Source organism: Cucumis sativus, chromosome 1 (genome assembly GCF_000004075.3).
Source record: "Cucumis sativus cultivar 9930 chromosome 1, Cucumber_9930_V3, whole genome shotgun sequence".
Taxonomy (NCBI): domain Eukaryota; kingdom Viridiplantae; phylum Streptophyta; class Magnoliopsida; order Cucurbitales; family Cucurbitaceae; genus Cucumis; species Cucumis sativus.
In genome coordinates, this window is record NC_026655.2 from 27516075 (window position 1) to 27536404 (window position 20330).

Here is a 20330-nt window from a genome sequence, read left to right on the forward strand (position 1 = left end):
ATATTATGGTTGAATTCTCAATTTTACAAAAAAAATGTCAATCAACACATTGACAAAATATTGATATAGTATGAACCAATATATATTGAAAAATAATAAAAACAAAAGAAGGAGAGTTGTCAAAAATGGCAAAATGGACAATGAGTTTTATCCTTTAGTGGTTTTTTACCGTAAGGTGTAAATAGTTTGTATTTTTTTAAAAAAAAAACCCACCAAAGAATTCAAAAAATAAATAATTATTGTTCATTGTTCATTGTTCATTGTTCATTGTTCATAGTGTTATCAAAATCATTATGAAGATATTATCACAATAAACAGAAAATCGTACATAAATTATAGATCTGAGTCCAACGAATTCACGTTGTCTCCTTAAGACAAATTTACTCACCCTAATGCTTGAGTATTGATAGTAATTGCCTTACAAGATAGAACAGATTACCTTTCTTCTAAATGTAGCACCCTGTATAGAAGATCAACGAACGAAACCTTGTGAATCTACTGAACGTCAAGATTGTGATTTATGAACTAGAAATCTATATGCACAAATGTTACTAACATAACCAATGAATATGCAATCAATAGTTTTTTGTCCTATTTTAACCATTTTAGGTTTAGGCACGACAACCTTTGCTAGCCACCCCCACACTTTTAAGAATTTTTATGAATGTTTTCTTCTTTTCCATTTTTCATAAGGAATATTTTATGACTTCTTATGAGGTATTCTGTTTAATAAATAATTTGTTGTCAATAAAGCTTCTCCCCACAAATTTTGGGGTAAACCTGAACTTATATGTATTATGTTCATCATTTCCTTAAATGTTCGATTTTTTCATTCAGCAATTCCATTGGATTCAGGCGAGTAAGGAGCAATAGTTTAATGTCATGTTCTAAACAAAATTGTTCAAAAGGAAGACCATATTTACCACCGTGATCACTTCTTATTGCCTCAATTTTTTGTGCTTGAGTTGATTTTCAACCTCATTTTTATAAAGCTTAAACACTTCAATTGCCTTATCTTTGCTTTTTAACGGATAAATGTAATAATATATTTTGCAATCATCTATAAAAGTAATAAAATACTTTTTCACACCTCTAGTTTGTACAAATTTCAAGTCACAAATATCACTGTGAATTAACTCTAAAGGTTTGGTAATTCTCTTAGTTGAATGAAAATGTGTTAGTCATTTTTTATTTCACACACATCTCACATCTATGATTTATATCAAAAGTGAATTTTAGAATCAAGTTCATATTAATTAGCTTTCGCAAAGAATTGAAATTGACATCCTAGTCTGCCATGTCAAACAAATAACTCAACAATATAAGCAAAAGTAGATACTTTATTATTAATAATACTTTGGGTACAACTGTGAGTACATTTAATTTAAACATATCATCACTCAAATAACCATTTCCAATATACATCTCATTCTTGGAAAGTACAATTTATAAGATATAAAAACCAACTTGAAGCCATTCTTACTAAGCAAAGAACCATAAACTAAGTTCTTGCAAATATCAGAAACATGAAGCACATTATTGAGAGTGAGTTCCTTGTCATAGGTCATCTTAAGAATCACTTTTCCTCGTCTCTCAACCTTTGAAGTAGATGAGTTACACATAAATAATTGTTCTCCACTAGAGACTGACACATATAATGTGAACATATTCTTGTTGGCACAAATATGATGAGTAGCCCTAGTCTACCCACCATTTCTTGGAATTGCCCACCATGTTGCATTCTGAAATGACTCTACAAAGGTCAATATCTGCAACACCATCTGAAACTTCATCAACTTCTGTGATATAAGCTTGAGCATGTTTTTTCTGAAGGTTCTTTGACTTACGACAATCTTTCAATTGATGTCCCATTTTGTTGCAGTTGTAACACTTGTCATTGAACCTTTTTGTGAATCACGGTTTTTTATTTGAACCTTCACCAGAAAACTTTTTTTTCTTGTTACTCTATAGTTTATTTTCTAGAATGTTGGCCTTGGGATCTATTGTACTATCCATAGTACACTTTTTCGCCTTTTTATTATTCTCTTCAATCCCAAGTCGGACCACAAGTTCCTCAAGTTTTATCTCTTTGTGTTTATGCTTGAGATAATTTTTGAAGTCCTTCAATGAGGATAGCAATTTTTCAATTATTGATGCTACCTGAAAAAACTCATTCAAAGTCATATTTTCATAATGAATATCATGTAGAATTACCTGGATTTCCTGAACCTTAGTTGATTACAGTTTTGAAATCCACCATTTTGTAATCCAGAAATTTTTCAATGATAAATTTCTTTGCACTAGCAACTTCAGTTTTGTATTTCTTCTCTAATGAAGTTCATAGATTTTTAGCCGAATCAACACTACTATACTCATTATATAGTGTTTTGTCCAATCCATTCAAAATGTAATTCTTGCAAAGATATTTTGCATGTTTTCATGCATCAACTGCAAGTTGCTTTTCTTTGTCAGTTTCTCCTTCAAGTAAGATGGGAGCATCCTCTGTGAAGTAGTGAGATAGAACAACATGTGTTTTGTCGCCAACTTTTGAAATCAACACCACCAAAATTTTCAGGTTTCTCCTCGTGGACAACACCAGTTCTGATGGTGTTAAAACGCTTTGAATAAAAACAGGAATTAAAAGATGCACTAAAATTTTCAAATTAATATTAAACTAAATTAATATTAAAATTGTGATTGCAAAACGATGAAGAAAATCCATTGTGAACAAATCTAAAAAATCATTATGTTTCGTTTGAAATTAACCATGCATAACATTTGTATATTAAAAAAACTATATAATAAAATAACTAATTTTGTCTTAAGATTGTTATCAAAATTGTTACGAAGATTTTATCACAATAAACATAAAATCATACATAAATTATAGATCTAATTAGGCCAATAAATTCATGTTGTCTCTTTAAGACAAATTTACTCACCCTAATACTTGAGTATTGAGAGTATAATTGCCTTCTAAATAGAACATATCACATTTCTTCTAAGTGTAGCACTCTGTATAGAAGATCAACGAATGAAACATTGTGGATCTACTAAACGTCAAGATTGTGGATATGGAGAGAAATTCATTTTTAGAAGACAAAAGATCATTGATATTAATTTTCTCTCAACCAAAAGGACTTATTTATAGACTTATTTGTAGTCATTCGAAAAGTCATATTCTTTCTATAATTTAGTTATTAATATGTTTCATGAAATGATCCAACTATTCATAAAGAATCACAAATAATAACCATTTATTCCAACTCATAGGATATAAAAGATTTAGCATAGTTGAGTATGACAATATTCTACTTTCTTTTCCTTAAACATCACAAACAATTTTTTTGTAGGAAAGTTTTCATTTCCTTCTTTTCTTTTTTTCTTTTGAGTTTATCAATGATGAGACCCATTTTTTTTATTAAAAAAGTTGGGTTAATTACTATTAAGTTAACTTTTGAGTAAATGGTTCTTTTCCTTTGAGAGAAAAAAAATCAAAACTTTACTTTTTGAATTTAACGAACTCCATTTTAAGCTTGAATTACAAATATATAAAATCTTGGATGCATTGTAAATTGTGTTTTGTTTTCAAGCTCAACCATGTATGGAAAATGTTGATTGAAACGTTGAACTCTTCTCTTGATTGAGAAAAGTCTAACCCAATAAAAAAAAAATAGTTATTTATATGTATGATTTGAAATGGATTTTTTTAAAAAATGAAAAATATATTATAACGTATTTTTACTCTAAAAGTTTTTAGTTTCGAGAAAAACATTCATAGTTTGTTTGATGCATGATTAAACTTAACTTTTATATAAAAAATGCATCCCAAAACTGTTAGCTTAAGGTGTTTTAGAATTGCATAATTGTTAACTTTTAAGGTGTTTTAGCTTAAGGACAATACAGACTTTTCACATGTTTTTTTTTTTTTAAAATTCATCCCAAAACTCTCTATACCCTAAAAATAATATTAGTTTTGGTAATTTCCCAAGTATTTACTCTAAATGTTTTAGGAAAAAAAAAGAAAAAAAGGTTTTCTTGATGTTTGCTTAATAAATTATAAAATGTATATAAGATATGAAGTTGATGAAATTTTAAATAAAGAGTTATATCAAAGCTAATTTTTGGGGTGAAATTTATAAAATATTTTAGCAACATTATTCAAAAGTATTTTTGTGCAAAATTTTATTATATGGAAACCAATAAATTTATGGACAATTTTTTTTATTAAATTATCAATGGATTTTATTACCCGAAATTGCATTTTTCCTTTCTTTTTTTTTTAATCACAGAAGCAAATTATGCGACCAATGAGAAAAATAGACTAAAAAGTAAAAATTACAAACACTTATCCAAATTTAACATCCAACCAATGAAATTAAAAAATGTACCAAATTTAGTGTAAAAATTGAATGATTTTGATTTTGATTTTCCCTTTTACATAAAATTTAAAAGAAAAAATTGAGAATTTGGGTTTTAAAGAGTTTTGAGGATGGAAAAATCGGAGTTGGCATTGTGGCAACTTAAAGGGTGAGGTTCTTGACCGTTCATCACACATCTGGCTGCCCACGCCCAGCAACAGCAACAGCATCAGCATCTCTCTTTTTCATTCATTTCAATTCATCTTTCTTTTCTTTTCTCTCCTGTAATTTGTAAAACCCTTTTTTTTCATTTTTGTTCTTCCTCCTTTGCATCGTCGCCTATTTGTCGCCTTCTTTCAAGAATTCAAGGGCTTTTCACCCGCTCCCCTCGTTTGATTTTTTCATTTTCGCTTTCTGGGGTTGCGATTTTTATGTCTATTCGTTCGTAACTTGGTGATTCAGGTCGATATTTGGTAAGATTTTGAACTTCCCCACCTCCCCTTTGAGTTAATTTCGTTTGTTTTTCTGTTTCTCTCCTCGATATTTAGAGAACTTGCTGGATTTTTTTTATCTGTGTTTCGTTGATTTAGTTGTAATTTGATTGAATTCTTAAACAGTTGATTCTTGGGTTTTCAAAGTTTCTTGTTTGGGGATCTTTTCCCCCTCTTTGTAATAGTTTTAGTGGTTGCCTAAATTAGTTTCTGATTGATGGATATTTGACTTTGCCAAATTGATTTGTTCTTGTTTGGCTTTGAGGAAATTGAGAAGAGTGGATAGAGATTGAAGTTTTGTTGTTTCGAATTGAATGAAAACTGGGTGGGAGTTTAATTTCGTTGAGGAGAGTGCCTACTGAATCAATATAAGTTATAGAACCAATAAAATTCTGAATTCCTTTGTGTTCTCTCTTTGTTATCTTTTACTAGAAGGCAAACAGATATTATCATCTTAAATGGAGAATATTATGATGGTTGATGATGCTTTGGGAGACTGTTCGGATATGGAAGTTGATGATATAAGGTGTGACAATATTGCAGAGAAGGATGTTAGTGATGAAGAAATCGATGCAGAGGATTTGGAGAGGCGTATGTGGAAGGATAGGATCAAGCTTAAAAGGATTAAGGAAAGAGAGAAGATTGCTGCACAACAGGCTGCGGAGAAGCAGAAGCCAAAGCAGACGTCCGACCAGGCTCGAAGGAAGAAGATGTCTAGAGCTCAAGATGGGATTCTTAAATATATGTTGAAACTGATGGAAGTATGCAAAGCTCGGGGATTTGTATATGGCATTATACCTGAAAAGGGGAAACCAGTTAGTGGTGCTTCTGATAACATTCGAGCTTGGTGGAAGGAAAAAGTTAAATTTGACAAGAATGGACCGGCTGCCATAACCAAGTATGAAGCAGAATGTCTTGCCAAAGGAGAGGCAGATGGAAATGGAAATGGTAATTCCCAGAGCGTTCTTCAAGACCTTCAGGATGCAACACTCGGGTCTCTTTTGTCTTCTTTGATGCAACATTGTGATCCCCCTCAGCGGAAGTATCCTTTAGAAAAAGGGGTTCCTCCACCCTGGTGGCCCTCTGGGAATGAAGATTGGTGGGTAAAACTTGGGCTATCCCATGGCAATAGTCCTCCTTATAAGAAGCCACATGATTTGAAGAAGATGTGGAAAGTAGGAGTCTTAACAGCTGTAATAAAGCATATGTCACCCGACATTGCAAAGATAAGGAGACACGTACGGCAGTCAAAGTGCTTACAAGACAAAATGACGGCAAAGGAGAGTGCAATTTGGTTGGGAGTTTTAAGCCGAGAGGAATCTCTAATTCAGCAACCAAGTAGTGATAATGGAGCTTCTGGAATAACGGAGACACCAGTACGTGGTCATGTGGAAAAACAAGCTGCAGCAAGTAGTGAAAGTGACTATGATGTTGATCTTGCCGATGATGGTGTCGGCTCAGTTTCTTCTAAAGAGGATAGGAGACCTCGATCCGTGGAGGTGGAGCCATCCAGTAATCTACCCAATAATTCTCAACCTGCTGATGGAAAGGAGCAAGGTGAAAAACAGAGAAAAAGGCATCGTGGTGGCAGGATAAAGCCTGCCAACCGAACACTGGCTCCCTCTCAGAACGCAGAAGAACCAAGTGTTGAACCAAGAAATACTCAACTTGATATTAACCATTCTAATGTACCGCTAGATAGATTTGAAATTCCAGGAAACCAACAACAACAGGACATTGCCACAGCTTTGAGGCCACTGGAGAAAGACTTAGATGTCCAATCAGAAATACCCGATCCCCAGTTGTTCAACATGTTCTCTGCACCATCGTCTGATAATGTCAATATAATTTCCACTCAGAGCATGTTTGTTGATGGAAGGCCTTTGTTGTATCCTGTTATGCAGAATTCTGAGATGCAACACGAAAATGCTTACAATATTTATAACCCATCGGTGGAATATAGATCCAATTTTGATGTGCAGCATTCTCAATTTGTAAATGAGCCTCAAATGAGACTGGAGGAAGGAGGAGTACATATTCCAACACAACATAGAAACAATGAGACTATAGCAGGAGAATTAAACTATGTAAAAGAAACGTTCAACGCCAAACAAGATAGGCCTGTTGATCCACAGTTTGGATCACCAATCAACAGTCTATCATTAGATTATGGAGCATTTAACAGTCCGTTCCATCTTGGAATCGATGGTGCAAGCTCATTTGATGACTTTTTGGTTGACGACGATTTGATTCAATACTTCGGAGCCTAAGTTTACTGATTCTGTATATTCTGAGCCTTAGATTGTACCAAATCCCTCCTTGTAATGTGCCAGTTCTTCCTGTTGTAATTTTCTTCTGTCAAAAGAAATTCTGTTAAATTGATGTTTCATTACTAATATAGTTCTATGTCCAGGGATTGACTGCAAGAATGCAGCTCACCAACATCCATGCTTGACGGGGTTCTTTTCCCTATCAGCTGGGAACCTTCCTCTTTGTTCTTATCTAACATTATCAAGACTGTAGGTTATATGAAACTTGATGCAATGGACATTTTTATTGAGAAAAGGCGTCAAAGTTTATTTAAAGTACATTGTTATATTTGATTTGAATAATGACTGTCAACGTGTAGTATATGATTCTCCAAGGTTCCCAAAGCGAAGCGATGGTCGGGGCTGATTTCAACTCCACTTGCACCTGGTAACTTATGTCATCTCCTTCACATTGTAAACTGTCCATCTAATCAGGTTAATAGTAAGGCCAAGCTATGAAGTTGTATCAGCTGGCCAACTTCAATCTGCAACATGTTTCGTAGCGTAAGCACGCTTCATGGTGCCTCTCTTGTACCCTCTTAGAAAAGTAGAGAAGAAATTTGGCTAAATTTATCTTACCATTAGCTTCCTCAAGTGAGTTGATTTACTTCAGCATTTTCTTCTCCATGTACCTTTCAAGGTCACTTGGTTGTAGGATAGGTAGAAGATGTGAATCTTGGTTCAAAATTTCAACTAGCTCCTGCATTTGTAATTTCACTACACATTTATGATGTATATATTTTTCTCACAACAATAATATGTGTTCGAGTTCGAAACTTTTTTAGGTTTGATATGGCATAAAGAAAATTGGGTGCCTCGCACCAAAGTATCATCTGTTCGAGTTGGATGTAACAATTCCATATTGTTGTCTATTGGTTAAATATGTGGTTGCTAATGGTATGTTTATTTTAAGTTGCAAAAATCTCATAATCTTTCCTAAAGATTTATGGTATTTAAAAGTCTGGTTAGAGATTTGAAAATATAAATGTAAAATAGGGAATTTGATGAAAAATAAGGTTGTATTATATAGATCTCTGGATACTTAGAATTCTTCTTATTTTTTCTACAAGTGGGTGTCGTCCTAATATGTATCAATAAATGCCAAACATGGCAAAGACCATAAAAGGTGAATGAAAATAAGGAAACAATATCACACCAATTGCAATAAATAAGATTCCAAAGAGGTAAGGGGGAAGACTTTTCATAATTCAATGCTCCCTCAAGCTGGATTGTATATGTCCTTCAACTTGTCCAATTAGCATCCTTTAATACTTCAATATTTATTTTCTTAGATTTCTTCAAGTACAATCCTTCTCCTGGAGTTCATTTCAGTACTTTAATTTATTATTCTGTTAATAGGTTGCATATTTTCTTCGGTTGGATTGTTCATAAGTTAACTTTAAAAAAACTCAATATATCAGGTATAATTAATGTGAATTAAGGTAAATTAATTTTCCCTTTGATACTGTTCTTTGTTAACCATTATGTTTTCTTTTCAATATCAACTTCCTATATATGTTTTTATTGTTTCTTAAACAGTTTTGTAACTATCAAGTTAGCAATTAAACTCGATCTCAAAAGTTAAGGAATCATATCATGAAATAATGTATCTGTCTATCAGTGTTTATTTTCTTATCAGAACAATTTTCTTCTATTTCTATCCTATTTAAATCACAACTTTTTAAAATGTTTCTTTTATTTGGTGGATTACATTATTAAGAAAAAAGAAACTATATGTACCAGGTAATTAATTTATTTTAAAGCTGAAAAAAGTAATTAATTTATTTGATTGAATGAATCTAAAAAATAAGACATTAAGACTCGATTCAATGAATCCAGCTTTACAAAAGAGACTTGATGCTTTATTTTCAAATTTTAGGATTTTTGAGAAATTTTAATTCATAATGGATTTTAAATGTATTTAGTTATTTGTTTGAATGATTTTAAAATTCAAAATAATTTCAAATTCTATATATTTTTTACTCAAAAACTTTCCTGACCAAAATTGTTGGATTTCACGTGATTTCATAGTAAATTATATAACTGATTTTGCCAATGATTATATTAGTAAATGCTTAATTTTCTTTTCATTTTCAATTATCATTCACATGTTAAATTATAAATACATTCACTTTATGAAATACAAACAAATGGAAAAGAAATAGAGATTACATTATTTTAACTTTTTATATATATGTCAAGCTAACTTAACCATACCTTAGTAATTTCACGCTACAATCTATCTTACTGATCTACAACATTTTTGTATAAAAAAAACTCGTAAAAAATTAATCAATTGGTAAGTAGTCACCGTGAATTGAAGTTATAAGCAATAAAGATTACATTAGGAAATAAAGGTATGAGGTATCATTCAAAATATTTGATTCACTCTTGCAATTGTTTGAAAGAAATGTAATAATCTCTTATTTTATTTGTTTTCCATTTTTGGGTTTTAAGGGTGTAATGAAAGTGAAGGGGTTGTCACTTGTATGGACACGAAGATGCCACTTATTTGCATGTAATAGTAATTTCTCTCTATATTTTGTGTTTTACTTTCCTTTTCATTTCATCTACGTGTATATCTAATCACAAAAGATTAGCTAAAGTTTTCTCGAAGTTTCTTCTTTTTCTTTCATTCTGTTTCTTTGTTTTTCTGGGTTTCTTCTTTTGGTGTCCTTTAGATGATGGTGAGATGAATAGAAGATGAAGAGAGGAAGATTGAAGACAAGGTGTTTTAAAGTGGTTCGGCAAATGCCTACGTCCACTGTGCTTTGGGAGCAAGATATTATTTCTCTTCAGTTTTGTTGTATATGTTGTAATGAATATCAAAGTGATACAAGGTATTTATAGACTTTCCTATATTCCTTAGTTAAGACTCTAGTCAGATCGGAAGTTAAAACTAACTGATTTAGCTATATGTCTTTTACAATAAGAGATAATTGTTTTAGTAAGAGTTTCCCACAGAAAAGATGAAAACTTCATTCCAAAGAAAACGATCATCTCTATCCAAGACTTCATTCCAAAGAAGCAACCATCTCCACCCCACAACAAGAAGTTGAATTTGAAACAACAAATTAATAGGCTAAATTTGAACTCTTTGAACTAATCCAACGTATTGTTATAAATTTATTCATATGAGCTAATAGGAAAATCTAATGGACCTATAGATGTTAGGCTCCAACAATTCACGATTAACAAACTAAACTCTTTTAGGTCGAGCTAAACATTTGTTAACTAACGATTCATTTCACTATAAAGTCCCGTAGTTGCACTACTTTCACTATAGATATATTGGTGTTCATCTAGTATAATCGTGATTAGTAAGTTAATCATTCACAGGTTGTCTGTAATTTCGACTAGGTCAAAAGACCGTTTTATCCCCAAGATTACATTTTGTTTCTTAAGTCTCACTGATTCTCCAATGAACAATTGGTTTAAGGTCCGACCTATAAATCGAATCCCTCTAAGCGAATAAGAGGGTGGGTGTCTTTGTTCAAGATCTGGATTCAGTCCTTAAGGGATTAATCTATCTACTGACTCTAAAACAATCAAGAGCGAATTTTGCCTTGCACTCTATGTCCACAACTATTTATTCGACCTTACCCTTGAAATTGGGGGCACGTATGTAGATCTAATAATAATCTCAATGTGAACAAGAGTTCATAGTTAACTCAATCTTAAGATTGAGTTACCTAGATCATCAATAAACGAAATAGTCAATCTTTAAATAGTAAACGGTGTTATAATGAAATAGTGAATATTTCATGGTTCTATTCTTATATAAACTCTTTACATACGATGCTCCTACTTTAATATCTTTACGTGAACGATTCTGTATCACACATCATTTGTACTAACTACAAAATGAGCCACATTCATAGTATCCCTAGAATAAGGTACCCAACCTTATTTATATATACTATACACCGTTTAGGCTATATACTCTAACTTGATCCATGTTTATGTCTATACATAAAGTTCATGTCTTTACTAGATAGACCTCAGAACCTTAGTTTATTAGATTCAAGATTATAATATTCATTTTCACTAATATGTCCCCATTAACCACTTTATACAATAGAATATGATTTTAAATTACAAGCTACGAGTTTTTAGGATACAAATTTCAACACCACCAGGTCCACACCTATGACTGATATGTTTTTTTCTCTTTTAGTCAAAATCTTAAAATTGGAACCAAATTTATTTTCAAATTAATTAGAAAGAGAAATATTTTTATATTTTACTACAATTTTATTTTTTAAAACAATTTTTAAATTACAAACGAAACGAAAACTATACTTTTTAAAGTTTAGAAAGAAATATGGGCTATTGATTAATGTGTCTCCCTTTTTCTTGTACATCTCTTTTTCACCTTACAAGAAAGAGACGTTGATTTTATTAGGTGAAAGTTTGAAAAGTTTCGACTTTTGAAAATGATGTATCTTTTTTGTTTTGTTCCACGTGGAATTCTCTCAATCACCTAGTTAATGTATGTATTATGTTATCAAAATATCTCTAGTATGATACTTTTATATACTCCTTTAATCTTTCAACTTTAATACATTATGATTTTGTCTATATACTTTGTAACTCGTAATTATTTCGAGCATAAATATTTTTTATCAAAATCCAATGTTGATATTTATTATGTAATGACCTACTTTTTATAGTATATAAATAGATCCAACTCAGAATTAGTTTATCAATAAATCTAGATGTAAATAAATTTAAGAAGTTTCAATCAATCAATCATACTATCTTTTTGGGGTCCAATGGTATATTTTGGAACGAATAGTAATGAAAAAAAATTCTTTGGTCTATGTCATGTTAAGGTGCCACGTGGCTAGTCCAAATCAATATAGATAGTTTTGCTTCATATACTTTTGTCTCCTGTGACGTGGAGCTCTCCTAGTCACCCAATGAATACGTGTCACATACTTGTGCATTTTAAGTTGCCACGTTGCAACTTCAAAACATATTTGATGATTGGCTTTCCTTTTCTTTTTGCTTGACATATCCTACATTCCTTTTCTTTTCTTTGAAATTATAGGCATAATTTTTACTTTTTAGAATACAAAATTGGGGAAATTTGGACCCCAAGTTAAGTTGGATTTGATGAGATATTATACACTCACTTCTTATTTGGGTTGGAAGATTAAATTTGTTTTAATCCATCATTAACTACAATCGTTCTCATAATTGAAAATTTAACACTTTTTTCTTTTTTTTTTAAGTTTATTTGCGTATTCACATAGGCCTTAATCCTAATTTAACTAATAAACTTGGGTTCATGGATATGATCTTTTTTACTCAATAAGCAGTCACATCACCAACACTTATGCCCATAATCGACCTTGAAATACCTCATCTCCTGAATTTCTTGGTGGTTCTTTTACATATGATCTCTTGAGAATCTAAACCACTCCTCACATAAGCTCAATTATTCACTTAGACTAGGATGCCCTCTTCTTTAGTTCAATAAGTTAGATCAAATGTCCAACATGGACTAGTCATTCCAATAAGAAACCTTCTTTGTCGAATCTACATGTGACGTTCAGGGGTTGTGACCAACAAGGATCATCCCAACAAGAATCATCCCTTGATCAATCATTTTGAGTTTCTACTTTCGTTTTCAGGTCTCATATCGATAAATCTACTCTTAATTATACGTGAAAATATTGTTAAAAATGTCAATTTGAAACTCTCCCGTCAAATTAGTTTTAACTAATTTTATATGTAAATAGAAAAAAAAAAAAACACACACATCTCAGTGGTTATTTTGCTATTTTTTATGGTTTATTTATTTTCATGTGCTTGGAATGAAAGGGAATTTTGATTATATTTTTGTGAACATAATGTGTGATTGGTTACTTTTAGTGTTATGATATACAAAGTAGACATTGGATATTGACTTATCAAAAATGATATTTTTCCTTTTGTCTTCTCTCTCTTTCTTATATAGTTATATTATAAATGTACGTGGAGCTCTCTTAGTCACCCACAATTGCATACGTGTCATTTTCTTGTCAACTTAAATTGCCACGTTACATCCTCAAAATATTTCCTTTTAGGCGTTTCCTTGATATTTTCTTTTTCAGCTTTTTCAAATTATAAGCATATACCACTTTTATAATTCCTTTTCCTTCCATATTCATCATTTTCTAAACTAATGTTTATTGTATTAAAATGAAAATTAGGATCTCACAACGTTGGCTCAACTAAAATCTAAGGTATATGTGACCAAGTATGAAGGTTCTCAAAATGTGGGGAAAGGAAACCTTTTCCTAAATATCTACAAATATTACTAAAGCTATAAAATTTTATTATATTTATAAATATTTTTTTTAATTAAAATTTAAACGTTGTATTTAGAAATATTATATATTACGTTCTTTGCGTTAACAATATAATTTAAATTCTAATTAAATTCACGTTTAGTTTACTAATTTTAATGAGTTTGCGTTTGTAAAAATGAATAAGTTTGAGTAGATAGTATAACGTCTATTTAGACAATAAATTGTATTTGAGAAGTGTAGATTTTTGTAACTTTGTATTTGATTTACTATTTATAGGTTATGATGTGTTTTACACGTTACAAAATTGATTTTAATAACCTAAAGTTCATAAAGTATAGAGTTTATAGAAGGTTTGACTATTTTGAGAAAGGCATAAATGTAGTAAATTTTGTATATTTCTAATGTAATAAGTGTATTGTAAATATAAAATGAGGTGTTTTAAAAAAGAAAAAATTGATAACTATTTATATTTTATAAAACAAAATCACTAAAAAGAAATTTTTTATTACATTTTATACTATATTTAGAGAGATCAAAAGTGAAGAACTTTTAAACAAAATCACTAAAATAAAAATAATTAAGAGACAATTTTTATTATAATATTATCATTATAAAATTAATCGATTATTATATTTATATAAGATGTCTAATAAATGTAAATATTAATAATGATCTATTTTTCTTTTTCCTTTTTTTATATATTTTTAATAATAAATATGAGTAAATTGATTATTTGGGTCTTCTATTTGGGTAAAATATTAGTCAATTAGAACATTTCTGAAAATTTTGAAAAGTTTAGGTCAATCTTATAATATTGTATACCATTTTAGGCCATCTTAATTAAAGATCCTAATAACAACAACAATATTGAATTGGGTTGGGTTGACATGGTTGCTAAATCCTATAACCCAACCCAACCCTTGCAGTTTGGGTTAGGTAATTTGAGTTGATCGAATCATCGAGTTTTAACACACATTCATACTATATTTCGAAATTTTTTTTATCTTTATTTAATATAATTGTGCATTATAAATTCTGAAATTAAATGGAAATTTTTGATAGCATTGAAAATATAAAATAGTATTTGGATTAATTTTCAAATACATATAGACCCAATTTGATGAATCCAAAAATATAAAGGAATAGGTGAGTAGAGGGTGAAGGATTCAATGACCTACTTTAGGGAATGCTTGAATTGTGTTCCATTGTCATCCCTGTAGACCTAGAAGTAAGTGAGGTTTGTTTTGGCTTGGAAGTTTCACACATACCAAAAATTCATTTAACAAAAAAGTTGAAAACAACCAATCATTTATTTCAAACTAAAAAAAGAAATATAACAATTTTAAAATTTCCTATTTTTGTATTGGAAAAAAGTCATTTATTATTTAATAAATAATAATAATGAAAAAGTGACATTTTGCTTTACCCCACCAACCAAAATATCTCTTCTCTCTTCTCGATTTCCTTCAACTGCTAAATATCAACCACTTCTCAATCAAAACCTTCTTCTCATTCACTTCCATTTCTATTCTTCTTCTTCTTCTTCTTCTTCTTCTTCTTCTTCTTCTTCTTCTTCTCCATTGTAACCATGTCTTCATCTGAACCCAAACAAACCCCTTCCTCATTCCATTTCGAAACCCCTCTTCTCGACGCTGAATCCCATTCCCTTCTTCACTCAATCTCCGACCACGGTGGCTATGCCTACGTCAGCATGGCGGCTCTTGCGGCTGCCGGAGACTCACGCGCTGCCGAGGCCGCCGGAGAGATGGCCTGGGAGCAACTTCACTCTGGCCCATGGCACTCTGTTCTCCCAATCTGGCGTGATGCCTACTCCATGGCTTGCCTCTACATGGCCAGGTTTCATTTTGCTGGTGGGGACTTTAAGGAGGCACTTAGGGTTTTGGATATGGGGGTCATCATGGGTGGTCCGCTTTTCAGAAATGATTTGGATTCTGCCATTGCTAAGGTCTCTGCTGAAGCCAGGAGTGTTAGGGTTTTGGAGGATGGTCGAATAGACGAGAGTTCGTTGGGTTGTCAGGAGCGTAATAACGAGGTGAGGGTGTTTTTCTTTCTTATTTTTGGTGATTCCGATTTCTACGAAACTCTGTTTCAAACCCTTCTCCTTGTGGGATTTCTTTTTTCCCATTCATTCGTTTGTTAAGTGTTTGCTGTTTTTCTCTGTTTTAAGCTTTTAAGCCTGTAATTGTTTGTGGAGACTCACGAGGGCAGTGGATGGACTTATTTAAAATAAAATGAGAGGTTTCATTGAAAAGGAATGAGTCAGTATAATTTTAATTCAAGATCCATTCTTAAAATATCAACTCATCTACAAAAATCAGAAAACAAAGATCCATCCAAGTGTACAAAAAATGCCCTTGTTCTATCCTCCAAAAACAAAATGGATATATCGTATTTGTTGATGTTCTATACACTATTGGTCTGTCCTATTTAGGTTTTGGCAAAGGGAATATCATAGTTTATTCATTATTGAGCTTTTTCCTAAATGTTTACTGCTGCCATTGTTGAATCACTTGAAACCTAGAACACTTCTAAGGAGAATCACTTGAAGCCCAGAACACACTAACAGATTCTGCTACAAATTAATGGAGAGTAAGCACCAAAGAAAAAGATGATGGACGTCCTCATTACTATCACATGTCACCTCACCGCACATAACCCCTAACTAAGAAAGATATAAGATTACATGCATCAATTCTTTCACAAGTATAATGCCTCTGAGGAACGAAGTCCAAACGAAAGTTTTAACTTTCTTCAATTATTAGGTCTTCCATATCAGCTTACTCAACCTGACAGAGTAGCATCGCCATCGATTGCCATCTTATCAAAATATAAATACTTTTTTTTTAAAAAAAAAAAAACCTCCCTCAACCGAGAGATTTGAGAAAGGGCCGACACGCATAACAACTAACCAAGAATTCCATCATATTAGATCTTTCATGTACAAAGTAATTTGATTTAAGCCTCCGCCTTGTTCAAATAAGTTTTTCTGTCTTCCATCATTTCTTCTTGGTTCTTATGAATGTGCAAATTTTTTGTTTACTTGTATGACACAGTGTTGATACAATCATATTTTCAATGTTTACAAGTCAATTCCAAAAGTTGTTCTAACAAGTAATAACAATTAATGCCTTTGTCTAGGTTGCTTGGAATTTGCCTGTAAAGGCTCTCACTAATACGATGATTGCAAAGATGTCTTCTTTATCTCTGGAGGGATTCTTGCGTGAATATTTCCAACCAGGTTTCCCTATTATTATTAGTGATGGTATGGCTCATTGGCCAGCTAGGACCAAGTGGAAGAACATGGATTACCTGCAAAAGGTTGCCGGTGGCCGTACAATTCCAGTTGAGGTGATCTATTTATCTGTTCATTTGTTTATTATCAATACGTTGAACAGTCTTGGATTTTAAGAATGTGTCCTTAATTGGCTATTAAAATTTTTCTCAGGCAATTAAGCACAAGTTGATTGTTACTGGAATAGCAAATATATAAGTTTCCTTTTTGAGATTTTTATTTTCTTTCTTGTTGTTTATCTATTTTTATCATTTTTCTTTCTATTGTAGCTTAACTCCTGCAGTCTCTCCTGCTGACTTGATATTGGAACTGATAGATTTTCCACCTTTGAACTGAAGACTTGTAAAGCTTTTATGCTTTTCAGGTTGGGAAGAATTATCTATGTCCAGAATGGAAACAAGAGCTTATTACATTTTCCGAATTTCTTAGCAGGATTCAGTCCAATGATCGTTCGGATGATATTACATATCTTGCTCAACATCCATTATTTGACCAGGTATGTACTGATATGAATGTATGTTTTTGTGTGTTATGTGGCAGTAGGGGATTTGAAGAAATCTAGTATTAACCTGTGGCGCTTCATGCTTGAAATATTACTCAATACTTTTCTTTCTTTAAAGACAGATAAATGAGCTCAGGAAGGACATTTGTATTCCTGATTATTGTTCTGTCGGCGGTGGAGAGTTAAGATCACTTAACGCTTGGTTTGGCCCACCTGGGACAGTAACGCCTTTGCACCATGATCCTCATCACAACATATTAGCTCAGGTTTGTACATGTAGATCATTTTTGTAATGTTTAAACTGGAAACCATTGTAGTAATTTTCTTTGGTACTTTTTGTATTTCTTTTATGTTGGTACTTTCAACCCTACATTTTGTCTTTGGGCATCGAGGATTAAAAAAGTCACTTCTTAAGCTAAATTTAAAAATGGATAGCGCCATTGGCATTCAGGTCCTAAGACTATTGATTCACTGAGTTATAGAACTGCAATAAATCTGCAATTTTGCTTACATGAATACATTGATTTGGTAACTGTTCGGATGAGATCTGAAGAAAGAAGGTAAATGCTAAAAGCATGCTCGTTTGTGAAGGAAAAACGAAGGAAAATGAGATGGGAGGTCAAGTGAAAGTGACAATTCTTATGAGAGGAATTCTGTTGCTGTCTGGGAATAGGTAGTGTTTTTAGAGGTAAAAGTTAAAATGAAAAAAAATGTAAGCCAACCATCAACCATGTGCCAATAATGTTCATTTACAGAAACAATGTCGATGTGCTCACCCGGTGAGCCAACCATGTGCTAATAATGTGCATGTGTGTGGAACCAAAAAGGAAACAAATGCTGCAAGTGTTTACAATCAAGTAACTGCTGTTAATTAAGTTATTTCTTTGCTTTTTTCTCTAATATTTAACTATGTACTACTTCCTCATGCAGGTTTTAGGCAAAAAGTACATTAGGCTTTATGATGCTTCATTGTCCGAGGAGCTTTACCCATACACTGAAACTATGCTTTGCAATTCGAGCCAGGTAAAGAAACTGATCATTATTTTGATGAAAATCTGACATGATTATCTTTTCTTCATATGCTATCACCATATCCTTGTTTTTAAAAGTTGCTTTGACAACGATAATCTGTTGAGAGTTATTCCTTCCACTGTTTATGTTCTTACAATTTATGACTGGCCGACCATTTTGTGGTTACGTTCTTTTTTGTTTGAAGGTGGATCTAGACAACATAGACGAGAAAGCGTTTCCAAAGGTGGTGGACTTGGAATTTGTGGATTGCATTCTAGAGGAAGGTGAGATGCTTTACATCCCACCAAAATGGTGGCATTATGTTCGATCCTTAACAACTAGCTTTTCTGTTAGCTTTTGGTGGAACAATTGTGATGAAAATTCAACCTCTTCCTCATATTAATGCCATTTTGTTTTTCTCTCTTTGTTTTTTTTTTTTTTTTTTTTTTTTTGTTTTTTCTCTGATTCTTTGTTTTGATATAGAAAGAACATTGAGAAAACTATATTGGTAGCCTTCTGATGATATGATATAACCTTCCATATTCGTACAATATGGTGCCTTTGATTACTAGGGGACAGATTTCGTGATAATGTCAATGTAGATCATGTACTGAATTCACTTTTGAAACCCATTCTTGTTCTTGATGCAATGGAAACTGTTTTTGGCCTCAATTATTATTGTACTCTGATGTCTCTGTTGATGATGAGGGTTGTTAACTTTTGTTGGCATCTGTTTGTCTGTTTTTCACTTTGGATTCTGCCTCTCTGACTATTGCTTTTATTGGGTTTAATGAAAAGAAAAAGATTAAATTTCAATTGGAAGTATATATTAGGATTCGTTGTACCTTAATATATAAGAAAAGAAATCTGGTGGTTCTTGATGATGACAACAAAATAACTCAGCAAAGAAACTTGTGTTGAAATTGTTTAAACGGTAGTGATGAATGAAATTTGTTTCTCTTGTCAATAGAAGACATTGGCCATGTTTTTTTCTTCTTTCACAAATAATGAGCGAAGAGATTTATTTGGATAATTATTATTATATATACTATAGATTGAAGGGTTAAAGGACAGATGTACACCAATAGGCCATTTGCATTCTAAAATCCCTAAGAAAAACCTCTTCTCAAATAAGGTATTTTATTTGACATTTTGTGGAAAACAAAAAGCTTTCAAGTTTTTGTTTTCCTTGCAACAAATTCGTTTCAACAACAAAAGAAACTACTCCCCGAATAAGATGCCAAAATTTTGATAACAAATCCTCTCGAGTGTTGCACTTTGTATGCCTCAAATGTATTATAACAATAAAGTGAATTGAGTCGGTGTAAAGCAAAGAGAATAAAATTGAAGAGAGTTGCTCATCTCAAGCTTTGTAGAGAACCTTCTCCATCCCTAAGGTTCTTAGTGCTCAAAGTACTTCATACAATCTCAACAAAAATCCTATCACCTTCATTTTAGACAGCTTGAAGATACTCGTAGAGAATTCTAGAATATTACTAGAACTATTCATAGATATCTAAGACTCTTCCAAAAATTCAAGAATACTCTAGAAGATTCTACAATTATAAACATTATTGAAACATAGAAGGTAACATAATGGAAGGATATGGAATGTTATGAAAAGTTGAAGGAGAATTGACTAAGAGTATTCTACAATTATAAAGAAGATCCATGAGAATTTGTTAGATATTTTCAACATTGATACAGACCAGAAGAACAAGTTTTAATCTCCACCATCCATTGGAAAAGCTAGAAGATTATAAATAGATAATTTCATCGTTTGACAAAGGAATCCTACAAATCATCCTTCCAAAATTTTATAAACACAATCTTCAAGTCAAACAAAATTTCCTTGTCAAATATTCACTACTTGAGTTTTTTTTTTTTTTTTTTACTTAAAACATACATGTTTAATTATTACTATATTATATATACTTTTTCAATCAAGGCACGTGGTAACTATGATATGAACTAAGATGTGTACGGTACCAATGTGTTGTTATTAGGGGTATAAGAATAATCCGAGAAATCTGATAACCCGGAC

The 20330-nt window shown here is 31.9% G+C and overlaps 2 protein-coding genes across 7 annotated transcripts; both read left to right on the forward strand.

The window, feature by feature from the left end:
• The first annotated feature begins 4504 nt into the window (after window positions 1–4504).
• On the forward strand, window positions 4505–7945 carry LOC101210347 (ETHYLENE INSENSITIVE 3-like 3 protein). 3 transcript variants are annotated; one of them, XM_011661815.2, is made up of 2 exons: window positions 4505–4834; window positions 5285–7945. In XM_011661815.2, the coding sequence occupies exon 2, from the start codon at window positions 5311–5313 to the stop codon at window positions 7120–7122; it is 1812 nt and encodes a 603-aa protein (XP_011660117.1). In that variant the 5' UTR covers window positions 4505–4834; window positions 5285–5310; the 3' UTR covers window positions 7123–7945. The 3 variants fall into 3 exon arrangements, with proteins under 3 accessions (XP_011660117.1, XP_031744747.1, XP_031744748.1); XM_031888887.1 differs by having other exon boundaries at window positions 5288–7945; XM_031888888.1 differs by having other exon boundaries at window positions 5396–7945.
• A 6975-nt stretch (window positions 7946–14920) lies between these two features.
• Window positions 14921–18958, forward strand: LOC101210592 (lysine-specific demethylase JMJ30). Of its 4 annotated transcripts, none has more exons than XR_004216117.1 (7): window positions 14921–15513; window positions 16620–16829; window positions 17138–17269; window positions 17398–17541; window positions 17867–17963; window positions 18206–18298; window positions 18492–18538. XR_004216117.1 is itself a non-coding variant. In XM_011661816.2 (6 exons), the coding sequence occupies exons 1-6, from the start codon at window positions 15049–15051 to the stop codon at window positions 18687–18689; spliced, it is 1242 nt and encodes a 413-aa protein (XP_011660118.1). In that variant the 5' UTR covers window positions 14927–15048; the 3' UTR covers window positions 18690–18958. The 4 variants fall into 4 exon arrangements, 2 of the variants coding, with proteins under 2 accessions (XP_011660120.1, XP_011660118.1); XR_004216120.1 differs by having other exon boundaries at window positions 17867–17948; window positions 18492–18512; XM_011661816.2 differs by lacking the exon at window positions 17867–17963 and having other exon boundaries at window positions 14927–15513; window positions 18492–18958.
• The last annotated feature ends 1372 nt before the right edge of the window (window positions 18959–20330 follow it).